Genomic DNA, 17,437 nt, shown 5'->3' with positions numbered 1-17,437 from the left:
GGACAAACGCCATTGGTAGGGGCACTATTGTAGGATACGAGTCATATTTGGAGGTTGGTTAAAACGACCTATGTTGTCATTTAGGTTAGAGGACTTGTTGGGCCTGAAAGTCCTTGAATGCACCATCCAGTTTTAAGATAGTTTTAAGAAATATCCTGCTCACAACTTCTGCACACACAAGTGCCGCATGATCATAAAATAATAAAGATGGTTAATCGTTCATTGTGGTGGAGGTTAAATTTCATAGTATCCTGAAATTAATGGAAGGCAGTAGCTTTCTGGAACATTGGAAATCATTTACAAATGATTTGACAGTAATGCAAAGCGATTGAGTCTGAGCTAAGGGGTTAAAACAGGGAAACCAAAGATCTGCATAGTCTTGCAAGCAATTATCTTTCAAAGACAGCATAAAATCCAGACATAATTGTGAAATGTTTAGAACAGCAAATGCTGTGTAAAAAGTGACATGATCTGAATAGGAGGATCTTTTTTGTTTCAGTCAGTGATTTAGAGGTAAAACAGAAATCTAAAGTATGTATATTTTGAAAAGCCAGCATAAATTGCTTGGAAATATTTGAGTGTACTCTATATTATGCCTCTACTTCTGCAGAAAGCATGTTACAGTAACAAAAGTGAACTCGTTCTACGTTAAGTCTGTCAATTTATGAGCAAGGTTTGCCGTCTCATGTGACAGCGTGCAAGCAATTCCAAAAGTCTATAAATACTATTTATCCTTTTAAGCATTACACAGGCTGTCTGTTGTAGCATAAACAGGGTGGCATCCCTGTAGTAAATAATCCCTCCCCAGATTCCCATGCAGAGTCACTACGCGTTACAGCAGAAGCAAGCAGCAGATGATATGCAGCATTAGAGCCAGAGCGTAGAATGGGAGAGGGAAAAGAGAGTGGGTGTGTTGGGGTGGAGACTGTTGAGCTGTTGCTCCGTGTTATGTGTCATGTAGAAGCAGACTGTAGAGGAGAGGCAAGGAGGAGGTATCGGACGGCAGGGAAAAGCTGAAACCCCCCGGGGGAGGTTTGTGTCAGCCACATGCTCCGGCTGGTCCTCACTGAGCCAGGCTTTTTGTTATGCTGATTTACTCAGCCTTTTGTCCAAGACACTGCATGTGTGTGTGAGGGGAGAGAACAAGAAAAAGAGAAAGACTAGCAGAGTTTACAACACATTGCAGACTACATGTAGAGTAGACATGTCAATAATCAACTATATTTGGGGAATAGACAATCGCAGCACCTTACAGTAGTGCCATCCTACACACTTACACAATCAATACATTAATATAAAAATGCTCAATTATTGATGAGGCTGGGTGAGAAAGTTAATGAAACTACGTGGTCATATTTGTTCGTTTTTGTACTTTTGTTTTGTTGCATTATACAATATATTGCTCCTACAGTGATAATTCAATATTTGATAACTGAGCAGCTGCTAAGAGAACACGTCTTCACATACAGCTATATGGTGACGAAGACATTATTGGTCCTAGCAGAACACTGGCCTCGTTCACCATCAACAGTAGTCATGGTGGTGGTAAGTTCAATATAACAGACGTAAAAAGGCAATACATTGCACAGCAGCATAACACATTACAGAAAGGTTCACTGGGAGATCTGGAAAAAGCTGGAGGTATCTGGTAGGTTTTCCTTCTGTCACTCACAAAATGAGGATGAGGAGTTTCTGAGTGTTTCTTTTGTCTACATTATTTTGTCTACAGATATACTCGGCGCACGGGTAAAGAAGATTGACAAACACGTAGAAAGCCTTGAAATCTCATTCAGGCAAACATTTTTTGTAGGGCTGAAACAAATTATTTTCGTTATTGATTAATCGTTTGACCTTTAAAAGTCAGAAAATAGTCAAGAAAACACATCACGGCTTCCAAGAGTCGAACGTAGCTTTTACAAATGTCTTGTTTTGTCCAGAACAGCCCAAAACTCCAAAGATAATCCATTTACATTTTTTTTTTTTTAAAGAGAAAAGCAGGAAATCCTCACATTGAAGAAGTGTGTGCTTAAAAAGATTAGCAATTGATTAGCAATATAGTTGCTGTAGCTCTAGTAAGGGAGGGAAGAAGAGGAACAAAATGAAAGAAAGACATAAGGAGGAAGACAAAAGGGAAAGAAAGAGAGAAACTGAAGCTGGCACACGTCAGGATGACAAGAGAACCTAATCAAGGGTATAGTAGAGCAAGTCAAGTGTAACACACAGACAGAGGGAGAGAGAGAGGGAGGATGACAGAAGGTGTCCCTCTCCCCAGCGTCCTGCCCCCAACTTTGACGTCACAGGCTGAGAGACACAAAACAAGCCACTCTCAGCTGAGCTCCGCACTCGATTTCCACTCACACACTCTCCAGCTCACATTCACGCCTGCCCCCAGACACGGCGCATCACTTGCCTTGACACCTGGTCAGCCCTGAGCCAGCGCGCTTAGGTGTACAATCAAATCCACACTAAAACATTGCACTCCAGCAACAAGAAAACCACTTGATCTATCACTCCTCGGGACTGAAACATGCTCCGGCTCTTGTGAGTGATGCCTAATTCTGTGTGAAGCTGCCGACGGGAGCACACAGGGAAGGAAGGAGCGCTCCGACTCCCAACCCCGACCCAGACCCCATCCCAAAAAGCAGCAGATGTGACAGAGGAGGAGAGGCGGAGAGAGAAACACAATCTCCCCCACCCCTCCTTCCCTCATCTGAGAGAACAATACCCAGCCTCCAGTTGGAGAGGGTCAGCTTTTGTCCCTCTCCCCACGCTCCCCCTCAAGAGTGAGAAGCAGGCAGACGCGCTGACACATTGACCTGCTGCTGCGAAAGGAGAAGACGGTGCAATACAGTTGCTGCGCTTTACATGATTTGATTCAGTACTTGGACAGCTCCTGAGCAACAACCAGTGCGAGTGCGATTTTCCATGAGCGTGTAGACTCTGTTGGTTTGGTTTGGAGACGAAGAACCACAGATGCAGCCCCCATGTTCGATCCAGCTCGGTCCCAGTGGCCCCTCTCCATCCCTGGGATCGCAGGGCAGCACTGCGGGCTTCTACCAGCTGGAAGAGAAGCAGCTCTTTGAGAAGTTTTGGAAAGGGACTTTCAAGGCTGTGGCCACCCCAAGACCGGAGAGCGTCATCGTGGCCAGCATCACCGCCCGCAGGAGGGTGATCAAGTGAGTTCTCTATTTTCTAATCAAAGAACAAACACATCTTGTGTCTTTTTCACTCCAATTTGAAATGTCTTTGCTATCCAGCTGCTTCACTGAGAGTAGTAAAAGATTACCCATTTCGGCACATGCTTGTTTACACAAAACATCAGCAGGTGTTTGTGGAGTGATAGCGAAGAAGGACGCTGATTTTTTGAGTGACTTGTGTAACTTCAGTCGGTTTCCTTTTGTGTGCAAAACATGCAAAGACACTAGCATACAAGACATTCAATTCCCAAAGGTTCTAGCATCTCTTGTAAGATATTTCTTTGACATTCAGATTTGGTGTTTCTTCATGTCACACAAAGAACAAGTTGATCCCCTAAAGTCAGTTTAGACCCAAAGAATAAATAACAGGTTAAAAGACATCTAGATGTCTAGTTGAAGAGGAAAATGTGATTGAAAAGTAATTATTTTAAATGTCCAGGTGGCATATAACCGGCATTTCAGTGATTATATTTTATCATGTTTTTAGAACCAGCTACTGTCGTTGAAACAACATCCTCAACATTAACCCATCCTAAAAACTTTAGCCCAGTTTTTGACCTACAAATCAGTGAACCAGGGCCCTTTAAGAGGTTAAAAACTCAAAATATGCCTTTGGTGTTGATTTATCACCAACACTTAAATGATCTCTCTTCGTTTTTGTATGCAGTCGGACACATGCGGCATACAGCCAAACGCAGCTGGCATGAACAGTGTGACGTTCAGTTAATTGTCGCCTTTAAAGGTCATGTGGCAGCATTGTCATGCCTCTAATGTCAGACTTGTCCCCTCTTTCCCCGGTGACATGGCTTTGTGTTGAAGGAGCAACATGTCACGTTTGTTCCCCCCTGTTTCATCCCTCAGACCAAAGGTTAGCTGTAGCCCTTACAGACTCCGAGGGAAGGATGAATATCTGTTGCCCTTTCTTCTCCTTATCCCTTCTTTTAATCCCATCTTGGCTCCTGTGTGCACGGCCAACTGTCATCTGCTGGCTCTGGCAACTTTATCCATTTGATCATGCACTGCTCTGCCTGCTCTGCCTATTTGTCAAATACTATACTATAGTGGCATTCACACTGCTTTGCCTATGAGAAAGGCTTACAGTATATGTAACAGAACACCTAGTAAATGTTCAAACAGATTTACACAACCATACATACAGAAATACACACTTGCGCATGCGTACTTACATATCAAATGATGCTTTTAGTGCCTTGAATGGTTTTGACACCCACAATCAACTTTCTCTTATGTGAAATTAGCTATGTTAATGAGGATTAGAATGGCCCATTTCATCCTACATCAGCACAGGCAGTGGAGAGACACACTGAACCAGATAATGTGTCTTTAATGGGTTCTATTACAGCAGGACCATAATGCTGCACATGGCCTGGTTATGAAGGATTTTATTAGCTTGTGGGATATGACAAAAAAAAAAAAGCCACTTCAAACCACCTCAATTTTCCTGTCAGTCAACCATAGCCTGGTACAGTTGAGAGATTCAAATCTATTTGGAGAAACTGACAAAAAACAGTAAAATAATAACATAAAGTAAAAATATTAGAAACAAACTAAATAATCCCACAAAAAATTAAATGTATTGTGGCTGGCTGCCATGAACTGAGCAGCCTTTTTCAAATAGCCGGAGACTCTGGAGTGGGGCCCAGCTGTCTACAGCTTCAGCTTATTTTGGAAGGAACCTCTCAAGTGTCTTTGCCCCCTCCACAGGCTCCGACCGGGTGGCAGTGACGAGCATGGCAGGGGCAGGCGAGAGGCAACATCCCCAGAGAGCAGACATAATGTAGTTAATTTGCCCGGGTCTGTTTGGGAAAGATGACAGCAGCGTCTTCGTCGCCCACTGTTCATCTATCGTCCCGCCTCCTTGTGTATTTGCAGGAGGGTAAAATGCAGAGGGACTTGTGGGGGATACAGATTGTAAATAATGAGTAAAACACAACCAACAATAACAACACCCAGAGAATATGGATGCAGGAGGCGGCTCAGTCGTCCTCTCTCCCTCATTGCTAGACTGTTGATTTTGCCCGAGCTGAGGGTGACTGGGGAATGCTTAGACCATCAGAATGCATTGCCTTAGGCTTCCTCCTCTGCCTCTTTCTCTCCAAGAGGAAACATCATTATTCACTATGGATAACCGAGGGGTGATGAACAACTGCAGTGAAAGTGAGGGGGCATTATGTACAACAAGCAGAGAGGCAAAGAAGAGAGGAGACAGAGAGGGAGCCACGGGGAGATGTTTCATGTTCAATCAGCACGGGTCTCTTTTCTGTTATCACCCTCCTCGCTTTTCCTTTCTGTTCTCCTCCTTCTCTCTCTTTTAACTCCCGAAACGAAAGTACTGGAGGGGCTCGAGAGCCACAGAGGAGTAATTAGAGTTTGTTGTTCTCCTTCTGTCCTCCCCTCTCTGCCCTTCCTCTCTCCTCCTCTTCAGGCCAGTCACACAGTAGAGGGGAGGAGTTCACTTGCTCTGTGCTTCGGGGTGGGGCTTCACTCGAAACCATTATGACCCTGCAAGCTGTTTTGTTTATGGGGGGTTCCTCATTAAATATTCAGCCTGGCTAACTTTGGGTCGTGTAGTATGTGTGTGTGCGTGAGTGAGTGTATTGTGTGCATTCATGTGCATCTGTACTGAAAATGTTTTCCAGCAATCGCAAGGGTTTGAAGTGAGGTTGTGTGTGTGTGTGTTTTTGCACGCGGGCGTGTGTGTGTGTGTGTGGCTGCCATGTTAGTGGGGTCTTGTCCAACTCTGTGGCAGATGGCAGGCTCGAGAGAATGCAGTGCAAGGGAGGGGGGAAAGTGTGTGTGTGTGTGTGTGTGATGTAGGGGGTTTTAGGCCTCTTACCTCAGCAGATGCTGGTTTAACGAGGAAGAGAGGAAAAGGGGTTTGGAGGGGCTTGTACACTGACAGCACCAGTGGGAATATGTAGCAGGGTGGACAAAATAAAGGGAACTTTTCAGAATAGAATGCAGAGAAATCTAACTAAATTACGACAAAGTTGAATTGGCACATCTTTGAAACGGATCATTGTAAGAATACTTATTGCAGAAGTGTTGTACCGAATTAATGCTATCAAATATAATAATAAATAGATCAAAACATGAAACAGTCATAGTTTTTAAAAAGGCAACTCAATAAAAGTAAGAGTTTTAAGACGTGACACGAGAGACGCTACAGAGATGTCCTGAGAAACCCAGGCATGGAGTTCCCAAGCTCAAAGGCACAGACTATAAGTTGTCTCACACTGGACTAAAGAGAATTGCAGTCGTCCAAGACCGAAATAAAGGCCTGGATTGCTTTCTCAAGTTCTGCAGCTGTTTGAAATGATTTAATTTTAGATATTGTCCTTAGCTGAAGGAAGCATAATTTTGCAACTTGGTTGTTAAATGATAGGTTTGAACCCCCTAGACTGCGAGCAGACTCGTTGTACCTTTGATGATAAACAACCAAGTTTGGATTGTAGAGGAGCTCACAGAGAAGTCTGACTTCGATTGATTTATCAGCATGCACATGAAAATCAATATAGCGTTTTCTCAGATATGTGACCCAGTGGCAACATGTAAATGGATAGTAAAAGTGGATCTAAAATTGAGGGGATACAAGGGGCGCAGGTGTGGATGACACCCCTATCACAAAGGTAGCGAACCCAATCAAGAGCTGTGTCCTTGATACCAACCCATTTTTACAAATGGTCGGTTCAAATTGATTGGTCAACAGTGTCAAACACACAAGTCAAATCAAGCGGGTTTAAAACAACACTGTAAGCAGAGTCAGCAGAGAGCAGCGAACACTTCAATTAGAGGGATTTTAGTGCTTTGAAATGAACAAAAGCCAGATCGCAATTGTTCAAATATGCTTTAGTTCACAAAAAAAATTTATTACAAATGTTTTTTTCTAAACTCTGTGATGAAAAGTGAAGCTTTGGCATAAAAATGTTTTTAAAGGGTTGACTTTTTCAGCAAATTAGATGGGAAAGTGGCACTGGAAAGATAAGAGTTAATAATGGAAAGAATATTAGGTTCAATGCTGTGAATAAAACACATTTTAAAAACCAAGTGGGCTAGAAATCTAGTGCGCAAGAAGAGGATTTCATGGCAGCGAAAATGAGTGAACAAAGGAACCAGCTTAGGACAGGCGAGATATTTCACATGATGGGGGAGACATTTGTAGCTTTGTCTCCTCTGTTTTATTATTAAGTGACTGAAGTGATTGAAGAACTCTTCACATTTTGCTGTGGTGACTAGGGAACTGGGTAAGAAGAGGGCTGATGACTGAATCAGTGGTCTGAAGTAAAACCCTGGGACTGTGGCTTTGAGAGGCAATCGGGTGGGAAAAATATGTATTCCTTGCTTGTTTAGCACTATCTTGAAATATTTTCATCAGACTTCCACGGGTAAATAAAGAGTCCTTAGGGTTTTTCTTCTCCAAATTGTTTCTGCCATTCTATCTGGTATAATAAATCTGGGAATACAACAACGTTACTATAACAAAGTCTTACAGGGAAAGAAAAGACACAAGGTCAGAAGATCAGACATGGCGTTAACATGCCAGATTATCTTAACCACTTTGAGTGGGGGAAGTAGTTTGAGGTAAAACTCAAAGTGAGTGTACCTGAAATGACAGTATTGGAGTAAAAGAGAGTTATTTTGGACTTTAAGTAAAGTCAGTGTTAAGTGACCAACAGTTGGAGCTCTACTATGGCTTGGATCTGCATGAAACTCTCCCGGTTGAAACATTATGAACAATTGCGTTAGAAAAATCTGGTCTCTTTGATAAAAAGTCAAAGAACTTTTTCAGATAAGAATAAGATATTAACTACAATTCCCAAGGTGCATTACTGTAACAGATATCCAATTATCAAGCTCAAAAATCTGAAATGTTCACAGCTAGCAGCAGATGAAAGCTATATATTGTGCTGCTGTGGAAAATGACAATACAATCTGCAGCTGAAGTGAATTCACTTTTGGATTCTGGGTCAGTTTTGCATTACATTTGGCAGCCGTGTTTTGTTCTCATCTGCGACAGCAAAGCTTTTGAATTTGCTACCACTAAGGCTCATGGGTATTGTAGTGTTTACCATTTTGCAACAGGAAAGCTCTATAAGTACACAACATTAGTAAGTATCATAGTACGAGTCATAGTTTAACTTGGAAGTCTTTCTACTATAAACTATGAATGGACAGTTTGGGTAATAATAATTTTACTGTTAACCCCCTTCCAAATAACACTAATGTGGGGGTATGTTTACAACCTGCATGATTGTCTGACCGCTTGCGTTCCTTGCCCCATCAGAAATCATTTCAGCAATTAGGGCTGCAACTTCAATGACAATTAATGTATCGATTAATTTCTCGATTAATTGTTTAGTTTGGTTTATCAGGTGTCAGAAGATGGTGAAAAATGTCGATCAGTGTTTCCCACAGTCCAAGTTGACGTCCTCAAATGTCTTGTTTTGTCCACAACCCAAATAAATTCAGTTAACTGTCAAAGAGGAGAAAAGAATCCCAAAAAATATTCACATTTAAGAAGATGGAAAAAGAGAATTAAGACTTCTTTTCTTAAAAAATTACTCAAACCACTTAATTGATTATGAAAATAGTTGTCAATTCATTCAATAGTTGACAACAATCTGTTAATCATTGGCAGCACGATCAGCAAGTAAGCCAAATGTTTCGAGTTGTAATAAACAAGAAATATCCTTTTTGATGGAAACGATTCACTTGAATTTATAAAGTTGCCACGTCTGTGCCAAAGCACGCTGGAAATCGTCAAAACGAACAGAGAAATTCAGGCATTAAAATGTCCTGAGCCTAAATGAATACAGGATATAGAGTCTCAAAAACATCAAGGAGTAGCAGTAGGAGCTGCCCCAGGGACGAAGCATCTCTCTCTCTTTGACAGACCTGATTTAGTGGTGCACGAGGGGTTTGGCTGCCATTAAATATCTCTCTCTCTCTCTCTCTCTCTCTCTGTGCTTCTGCTCTCTTCATTGCCGAGTATCTTTACCCGACTTGTCTCCCTCTCCTCACATCAGTGTCTCTCTCCTTCCCTCTCGCAGTATCTTTTCCGTGTGCGTTAACTCGCCCTCACTGTGTCTGTGTCATATTACTCAGAGCACACAGGATGCAGCTGCTGAGGCATGCTGACAAGAGAGTAGGGGATGATGCCGACTCCCCAGGCAGGAATTGGACTCATCACTGAAATGGATTCACATTTGATATTGATTCCCACATAGCTGATCCGTTTGAATCAAACCAGCGCTAGTAACTTAACACTTGCATCCTTCCAGTGTGTTATACAGCAGGATGCATTGTGTTTGTCACAGGAACAGGAGCTGATACAGAGGTGCTAATTGCTGGAATGGATTTTTATTTAGCATTGATCTTTGCACAGCTAAACCATTTGAATCTAACCAGTGTCACATGATTAACACCCAAGAACACTATCATAGCATGTACTGTAGTTATGCATTAGGAGGCATTTAAGGAAACCAAGATAACAATAAAGATCATAATATTTTAATTTATTTATATGGCACTAAACACCAGAATTTACACAGTGAAAAAGTGCAAAGTCATAAATTAATACGTGAGAAAGGTTAGCCATAAAAACTCATACATTCAAATATAAACAATACAAACCAATATAGAGATATTTAAAGGAAAGTAATATGCTCTCGTTTCTTGTTTTTTGTTAGTCTAGCTGCTGCATTATGTGCAATATGTCCTCCTCTGCCAATATGCAATTCAAAATTAAGCTTCGAATCAAACAACACGCCCAGGTTTTTGACAGACGTTTCTTTATGTTGTTGGGAAAAGAACAGGGTGATGCAGAAGCAAAGACTGCTAATTTGTTATTTGGGTGAAAACCTCTTAATAAAACATGAGTCTTTCAGTAACAAAGACAGAGTTGTTTATAGCTTGAAGATCAAGCATTTTTGAGATTGTCCAATGGGGTTTGAAAGTGTTTCATGAGTTTTAAGATGTGTGGAACGTCCCCAGTTTCCCCCAAACAAACACTGAATGACTCAGCAAAAATAATAAGAATTTAAAAGGATTTCAAATGTGTCGGTGTGAAACCAACTCTGAGAGGAATAATTCAAGAAAAAAACATTCTAATTAAATCCTATTTTCAGTCATACAGTTCAGAAATGTTTTAGAAAGTAGCATAAATGATTTAGGTCTGCTGCAACTAGAACTTTTGTTGGAAAAGAGCCTCAGTGGCTGTTGAGGGATCACTGCAGGATAGCTGCGGCCTGTTGATATATAAACTATGTAGGTTTTACAGTCAGTGAACTAATTCAGTAATATCCAAAATTTTTATCATTAAATAACATTAGCCACCTTAAGCTACCGGTCATAAAAGACCAAGTAAGCCTTAGCAGGAAAACTACTGAGTGTATTGTATTGAGGGTTTTTATTACTTAAGAATTAAGTTTTCTTTTGTAATCTGTGTAATTTTTTTTCTTTCAAAACTTAACGTAGCTGCAGTTCTTTGATAAAGATGAAATGAGTCACAAGAGCTGCCCCGGCCTACAAATCATATTGACCAGGTGCAAGGGAACTTGCTTGTTTGGTACAGGCCCCAGCAAATATCACATCCTCATCATTAAAACAAAAACTCAGTGAAAATGAAATGCCATAAAATTTAAACTTATATCGCACTTGCAATATCTGTGAAAAATAATAGCAATATGAGGGGGAGGTTTTTGTATCGTTCAGCCCTATAACATAGTCTTGCTGTGATGGAGTGGCAATGTGTGTCTTACACAGGCTTAATGAGTAAAAGGGAAAAATTCCTTTTCCAACCATCACTTTAACTCACAAGACAGGCTATCATAAATACTTTGAGCTGGTCTTTAGTGGAAATTAAGTGGCACTGTCATGTATTCCAAAGTAAAGGCAACCTGTGGTGGTCAGAGAAACCAGGTTGCTTCTACCATTCCACTGTCACCATCCATATTTGTCTTTACATGTAGCTATTATACTTGAGTTAAATCCAGTACTGCTGCAGTGTAGACAAGAGTCTGTTTGTCTTAATGTAGAACAAATTTGTATTATTAGAGGAGGATTCACTGAAAGGGTTTGTTCACTTTATCAACAGGCCCAAAACACTGACAGCCATAACGGCAGCACATAAAAGGTAAAATAAGAAAGACATTCACTGGCCTATAGCACAAAAATGACTATAATATATCAGGGTGTGTGGGTAAATGTGTTATAGATAAATGCCAATGACTCAACAAGTACTTCAAAAGGTGATATTTCTGGCTTTTAAAGCTCACTTTGACATTTCCAAAATTTCACTTTCGTCTCTGCCTCACAAAGGCTCACCTTAGCGCTCTGACAAATTAGTTTAGCTTTAATAACACTCCAATTGATTCTGGGAAACGATATGCTGCACTTGAGTACTAACTTGTGATAGATGTTTGACATAGCCCAAGCATGATGAGTAGCAATGGCTCGAACCAACCAATCCATCCAACCTTTTTTTGTTGTCACATACATACTTCATGATTGAGTGTGTGCTTCTTTGGGGGTTATGAAATGAGAGGTTGGATTTGCTCTGAATCCTTTGATGCATTATTATTACTGTATCCAGTGGTTTAGTATATCAAAACCCCTAAAGGCGTCAACATGCTAGCAATGAAGGGTAACATGCCTGAACAGAATCAACACATGGACTCCGACAAACCTATGTGCAACTGTTGCGGATTCATATCGTTCATAGTTTTATTTTCCATGGCAAGCAGGCAACATGAAGACAATGTAAAGAGGTGGCTGTAAGCTAGAATAAAACATAAATAAAAATGACAAACTCAGAATAACAACAATGGCTGCTGTGAACAAGCGGCGAAGACAGCTTGTGTAAATGTGAGACTTTAGAAGCAATTTGAATCCATCATGAAGACATAGACAACCTTTAATTTGTCATTTTGAAGAATGGATTTTTAAATGTTAGCACTGAAACAAAAGCAGACTAAAAAGTAAATCAGAGTCATTTTCAGAGCACATTTTAGTATGCTGTATACTGTCAACCTGGACCCTATTTTCCTGTTTTTTTGTGTCTATGTGACTGAAGTGGGACAACATTTTTGAAACTGGTCCAGTACTGAGCGAGGGCACTGCAATCGGATGCAGCTAAACAGGGCTACAATGCAATCCAAAGTACGTCCACTGAAGTGCTTGTTTTTGCCACTGACAGGCTCAGATAGTAATTACAAGTGTGTTGCAGAGACATACCTTTTAAAGAGTAAGATCCTTTTTGTTTAACCAGGAACATTCCCTATATCACTCTCATCAAAGCCACCAGACTCCCTTGATAAAAACAGTAATTTTGCCTTGCAGAACGCGGGAATTGCTGGTCTACCCCTGCCTCAGTCCGTTGGTTTGTTTGTGTTATTGCGTCTTTGGTGTTTTACAGGGTTAAAAACACCAAAGTCACAAAATAACACAAACTAATTGATCGAGGCAGCAGTAGACCAGAAAGGTAAAATTGCTATTTTTGTAAAGGGTGTCTGGTGGCTTTGACAGGAGCGTTATAGAGACTTTTTCTGGTTAAACAAAATCTTACTCTTTAAAAAAAGTCAACATGTATAGTGATCCTTTCCACAATTATGTCAGACACTTGTAATTACAATCTGAGCCTGTCAGCAGCAAAACAAGTACTTTAGTGCAGCGGTCCTTTTCATGTTAAGGACACCTAAACAGACACAACTTAGACCCATGGACCCCCATTTGATAAGATTTTGCCTAAGGTCCCAAATTTGATAGGATTTTTTATATTATATATATTATAAGTGGATGACCGTCATAAATTCTGTCATTGTGTTACTTATGGATGGATTATGTCTAAAATGAACGATTCCCCTTTTTGCTGGGGACTCCCTGGAACCAGGACCTCTGGGGGTCCACTTTTTTAGTGGACATACTTTGACACGGAACAATTGCCTCCAAGGATTACATTGTTCACTCAATACTGGACCAATTTAAAATAATTTTTTTCTAATTAGTCACAGAGATACACAAACATGGGGGGGGGGGTTAATAATAATAATAATAATAATAATAATAATAAATCTTTGTTTATATAGTACTTTTCAAAACAATGTTACAAGATAAGATACACTGTAAAAGCAGGAAGAAAGAAAGGAAAAATAGGGTTCATTTTAAAAAAGTTACCCTTTGACCTTCATCACAATATCATAACCATAATAATAACAAACCTTGAGGAAGTGTGGACCTCACCTCTTATGTCTCTTCTTTTGGGGATATTTAGTTCTTACAGGAATAAATGCAACAGAATGTGCTTGCATGTGCAGATGCCTACCTATGCACACATGAAGGCAAACACACAGTCCATATGGAGAATGACGCACATTGCGCCATAGGGGGGTTCAACATAATAACTCCTTCAGAGCTGGAAAGCAGCAGCAGCATTTTTGAAGATGAAAGCAGAGAGCTGGGAGTTAACCCTTTCCTTCAAACATCAGCTCAGTGCTGCTGTGAAATTTCCCCTCGGGCATCACAGTTCTCAGCCTGTGGTCCACCTCTACGCCTCACGCTGCCTTCCTCCTGCAGCTGCTGGCTATTGTGAAGTCTCATATCCTGCATAGCAAATTTACATATGTAACCTTTTTATGAAGTCCAGAAATAATTTTCTAGTTTGGGGGGAAAAACAATGCTTACACATTGAAAGGTCAAGTGTAATGACAATCTGATGGGGGCAGGCCGTTGTCTGACCATTTTGGTGATCTAGGCCATACATCAACTGGCATCAACCACACACCCCTGACCTTTTTATAGCCAAATGCCTGAATGATATGTTAATTTAATTCACGTTTACTCACACATTGTTTTACATTATACTGGTTCAAATCCATAATACATTTACCTGGAACAAAAGTATCCTGGTTATTTGTATCCCTGTATGATACATTATCAAGGTATCTGACCATCTGCATAGCCATATCTTTGACTCCTCCACATCCTACATATTCTTTCACTTCTGTACTAAGGTGCAGGTGTGACCGGCGTTACACCGGAGTGCATGCTTATTTCATTCATATATGTTAGACATTGCATAGCTCTGCATTAAAAATATAAAATAAAATGTTAAGAAATAGCCTGAGTTATTTCATTTTAATGATTTCCTACTGTATAATATTTTCTAATTGAGGTATTTTATACAGTTTAATTTGTATACTAAAATTGCCATCTGAGGATAATCTCAGATTTAAAAAAAGGCAAACATATTTCTGTCTGTGATCATTTTCAACATTTAACTAAGCATCATATTTTCTTAGCTTATCATGTGCTCTGCCACTTTGACACCAAATGTAAAGCATAAATGCTGTGGAGTATAAGGTAGAATAATTCCCTCTAGTTCATACCACTGCTGTAATCGCAGGTTGCGTTTATTCACATGATCGCATTGTGTGTGAACCCTCGGCGGTGGTCCAGCAATAAAACCCACGTGTGGAAAGCGACGCGGGGATTAAATTGCGTTTGGTCTGAATGCCCAGTAAGACACCATAGAACAAGTAGGAAAGGGAAACACTACTCAGTGCTTCTAAATTTTACTAAGTAGTTTAGTCAGTCTCTTTTCCAAATCCAAGCATTGACAGTCACAACAAAATATAATTTATTAAAGCTTTGTGGAAAGATGTAGATGTTCAATCTGCATTGGTAAAACATAAGGAAAGAATGTAATCTGTCATTCTGTAAAGAGAAATTTTCTGCTCCAATAGCAGAGAAGGGTAAACCGATTTAGTTTGAGCCATAGTTTTTACGCCTGAATTGGTTTAATTCCATAATTATAACATGGGGATAAGCATTAGACCTGTTTGAAAGTTACTGTCTTGTTCACTGGAATTTGAACTGATACAAATCTAGACTGAACTAGAGCACTATGGATCTGCTCTGCACCTGGTTGCACTTCAGTTATGGTAAAATTGAATGCCATGACTCTTTAAATGTCAGTGCATTAACATGCGCGTTGCTTGTTCACAAGATGTGTGTGTGCTTGTCATGTTGTCAGTTTTCTCAGTGCAGACTCTGCAGGAATAAATAGAACTGATGGAGACATAAAGGTGAGGAATCATTACCAATGCCTAAAGTATCTCTAAAATGTAAAGACAGAGACACAGAAATGTAAAGATTACTCCTGTAAAAGGTTAAATATTTCCTTAGCAGTTTGGTTGACACAGACTCTGAGGGTCTTTGTTTTTTTGTTCTTTATAGAAAATGTCAAGAAACACTAGCTTTAGTCTTTCAAACCTTATTAGGGGTTTCTTAGCTCAAAGAGTTTTGGCCCTGTATATAGACAAGCCATGTTCTGGCTACTCTGCTTTATTTGGGGGATGTGAGTAACACATAAAGACAGATGTTGTCTCAAATACTTCAATGGACTTTCAGTTTTCTTGTGGCTGCTGCTCAGCTTAACCTTGGTGAAAGGCTTTAAAAGGAGATATTGTGTACTTTTCTGACATTGAAGAACCAGTACACAACAAGGTTAACGCTGACTCAACTGAATAGAAATAAAAAGACAAAGAACACAAGCTGTGTTTTCTTACATTTTGTCTCGTAAAGAAATGTGTATCTGCTTGTGTGAAAAAAACACATAGTGTGGATTGTTAGGAGTGTGTCCAGTAACAAGCAGCTTTATGTAATCGGCTTCTGTATTGTGTGAAAGAAACTGGGCGAAACAGAGAGGGAAAGGAAAATGAGAATAGAAAAGGAGAAATAGTTATTATTTTCAATGCGAGGTGGGATGGAAATCAATATCACAGCAGTGCAAAGCACGACTGTAATAACTGTCTGAAAGACAAGAGAGAAGGAAAAAATGAGGAAAGGAAAGAGGAAAAAAGGAAGGAAATAAAGATATGAGGGGAGACTGTGTGAGTGACATTTTGAAATTGTCCATTTCAGGACACTGGGGCAGCCGAGGTTATTACATTTTACTGAATATCATATTCTGGCCTATGAATAGAAATCCTTTCTTGAGTTTTGGCCAAAGGGAATTGAATTATATGTAGGCACATAATGTACAGCATTGAATAAACTCATAATAGACAATGAGAGAGAAGGTGAAACACTCCTTTGTCCTCTATTGGCTCTACTTGAAATGGACGGTAGTAAATCTTACAGACAGTCAGAGATGACCTATTCCTTTGAGCGATTCATTACCAATGAGTGTGGTGGCTGAGAACGAGGGGCCACTCGCTCATTACGACCTATTAGATCTTCACAAACCAGGCATGTCGCTGGAGATGAAAAAGATATGAGCCAACTTTCAACTTTAACTACTAATCATCTGGCCCACACTGAATGGAAACAAAAACAGACTCAAATTGTAAGCAAGCCAAAGATGATAGATTTTATTTCCTTTAAAGGCCCAATATATAATTCCTATTCACATAAATACTATCACTGAATACAGTGGGGGAAATAAGTATTTGACCCCTTGCTGATTTTGCAGGTTTGCCCACTTACAAAGAATGCAACGATCTACAATTTTAATCATATGTACATTCTAACAGTGAAAGACAGAATCCCAAAGAAAATTCCAGAAAATCACATCATATGAATTTATAAAAATTGATAACCATCTGATGAGGAAAAACAAGTATTTGACCCCCTGGACAAACAGCATGTTAATATTTTGTAGAAAAGCCATTATTGGCCGGCACAGATGTCAAACGGTTTTTATAGTTGGTGACAAGGTTTGTGCACATTTCGGCAGGGATGTTGGCCCACTCCTCCCTGCAGACAGCCTCCAAATCATTCAGGTTCCGAGGTTGTCGCCTGGCAACTCGAATTTTAAGCTCCCTCCAAAGATTTTCAATTGGATTCAGGTCTGGAGACTGGCTAGGCCACTCCAGAACCTTGATGTGCTTCTTCTTCAGCCACTCTTTTGTTGCTTTGGCGGTGTGCTTAGGGTCGTTGTCGTGCTGAAACACCCATCCTCGACCCATCTTCAGCTCTCTCACTGAGGGAAGGAGATGTTGGTCCAGAATTCCACGATACATGGCCCCGTCCATCCTCCCCTCAATACGATGGAGTTGTCCCGTCCCATTGGCTGAAAAGCACCCCCAAAGCATGATGTTGCCACCACCATGCTTGACGGTGGGGATGGTGTTCTTTGGGTTGTACTCGGTGTTCTTTGCCCTCCAAACACGACGTGTTGAGTTGAGGCCAAAAAGTTCTATTTTGGTCTCATCTGACCA

The 17,437-nt window shown here is 40.4% G+C and overlaps 1 protein-coding gene across 1 annotated transcript in view; it reads left to right on the top strand.

The window, feature by feature from the left end:
* The first annotated feature begins 2,973 nt into the window (after nucleotides 1–2,973).
* srrm4 (serine/arginine repetitive matrix 4) overlaps nucleotides 2,974–17,437 on the top strand; it is a 64,598-nt gene continuing 50,134 nt past the window's right edge. Inside the window, exon 1 of the mRNA XM_046035746.1 lies at nucleotides 2,974–3,176. Coding sequence (XP_045891702.1) covers nucleotides 2,974–3,176 — 203 coding nt within the window. The remainder of the gene's footprint in view (nucleotides 3,177–17,437) is intronic.

Source organism: Micropterus dolomieu, linkage group LG21 (assembly GCF_021292245.1).
Source record: "Micropterus dolomieu isolate WLL.071019.BEF.003 ecotype Adirondacks linkage group LG21, ASM2129224v1, whole genome shotgun sequence".
In the NCBI taxonomy this organism is placed as follows: domain Eukaryota; kingdom Metazoa; phylum Chordata; class Actinopteri; order Centrarchiformes; family Centrarchidae; genus Micropterus; species Micropterus dolomieu.
This window is presented reverse-complemented; position numbering and strand designations above follow the sequence as displayed.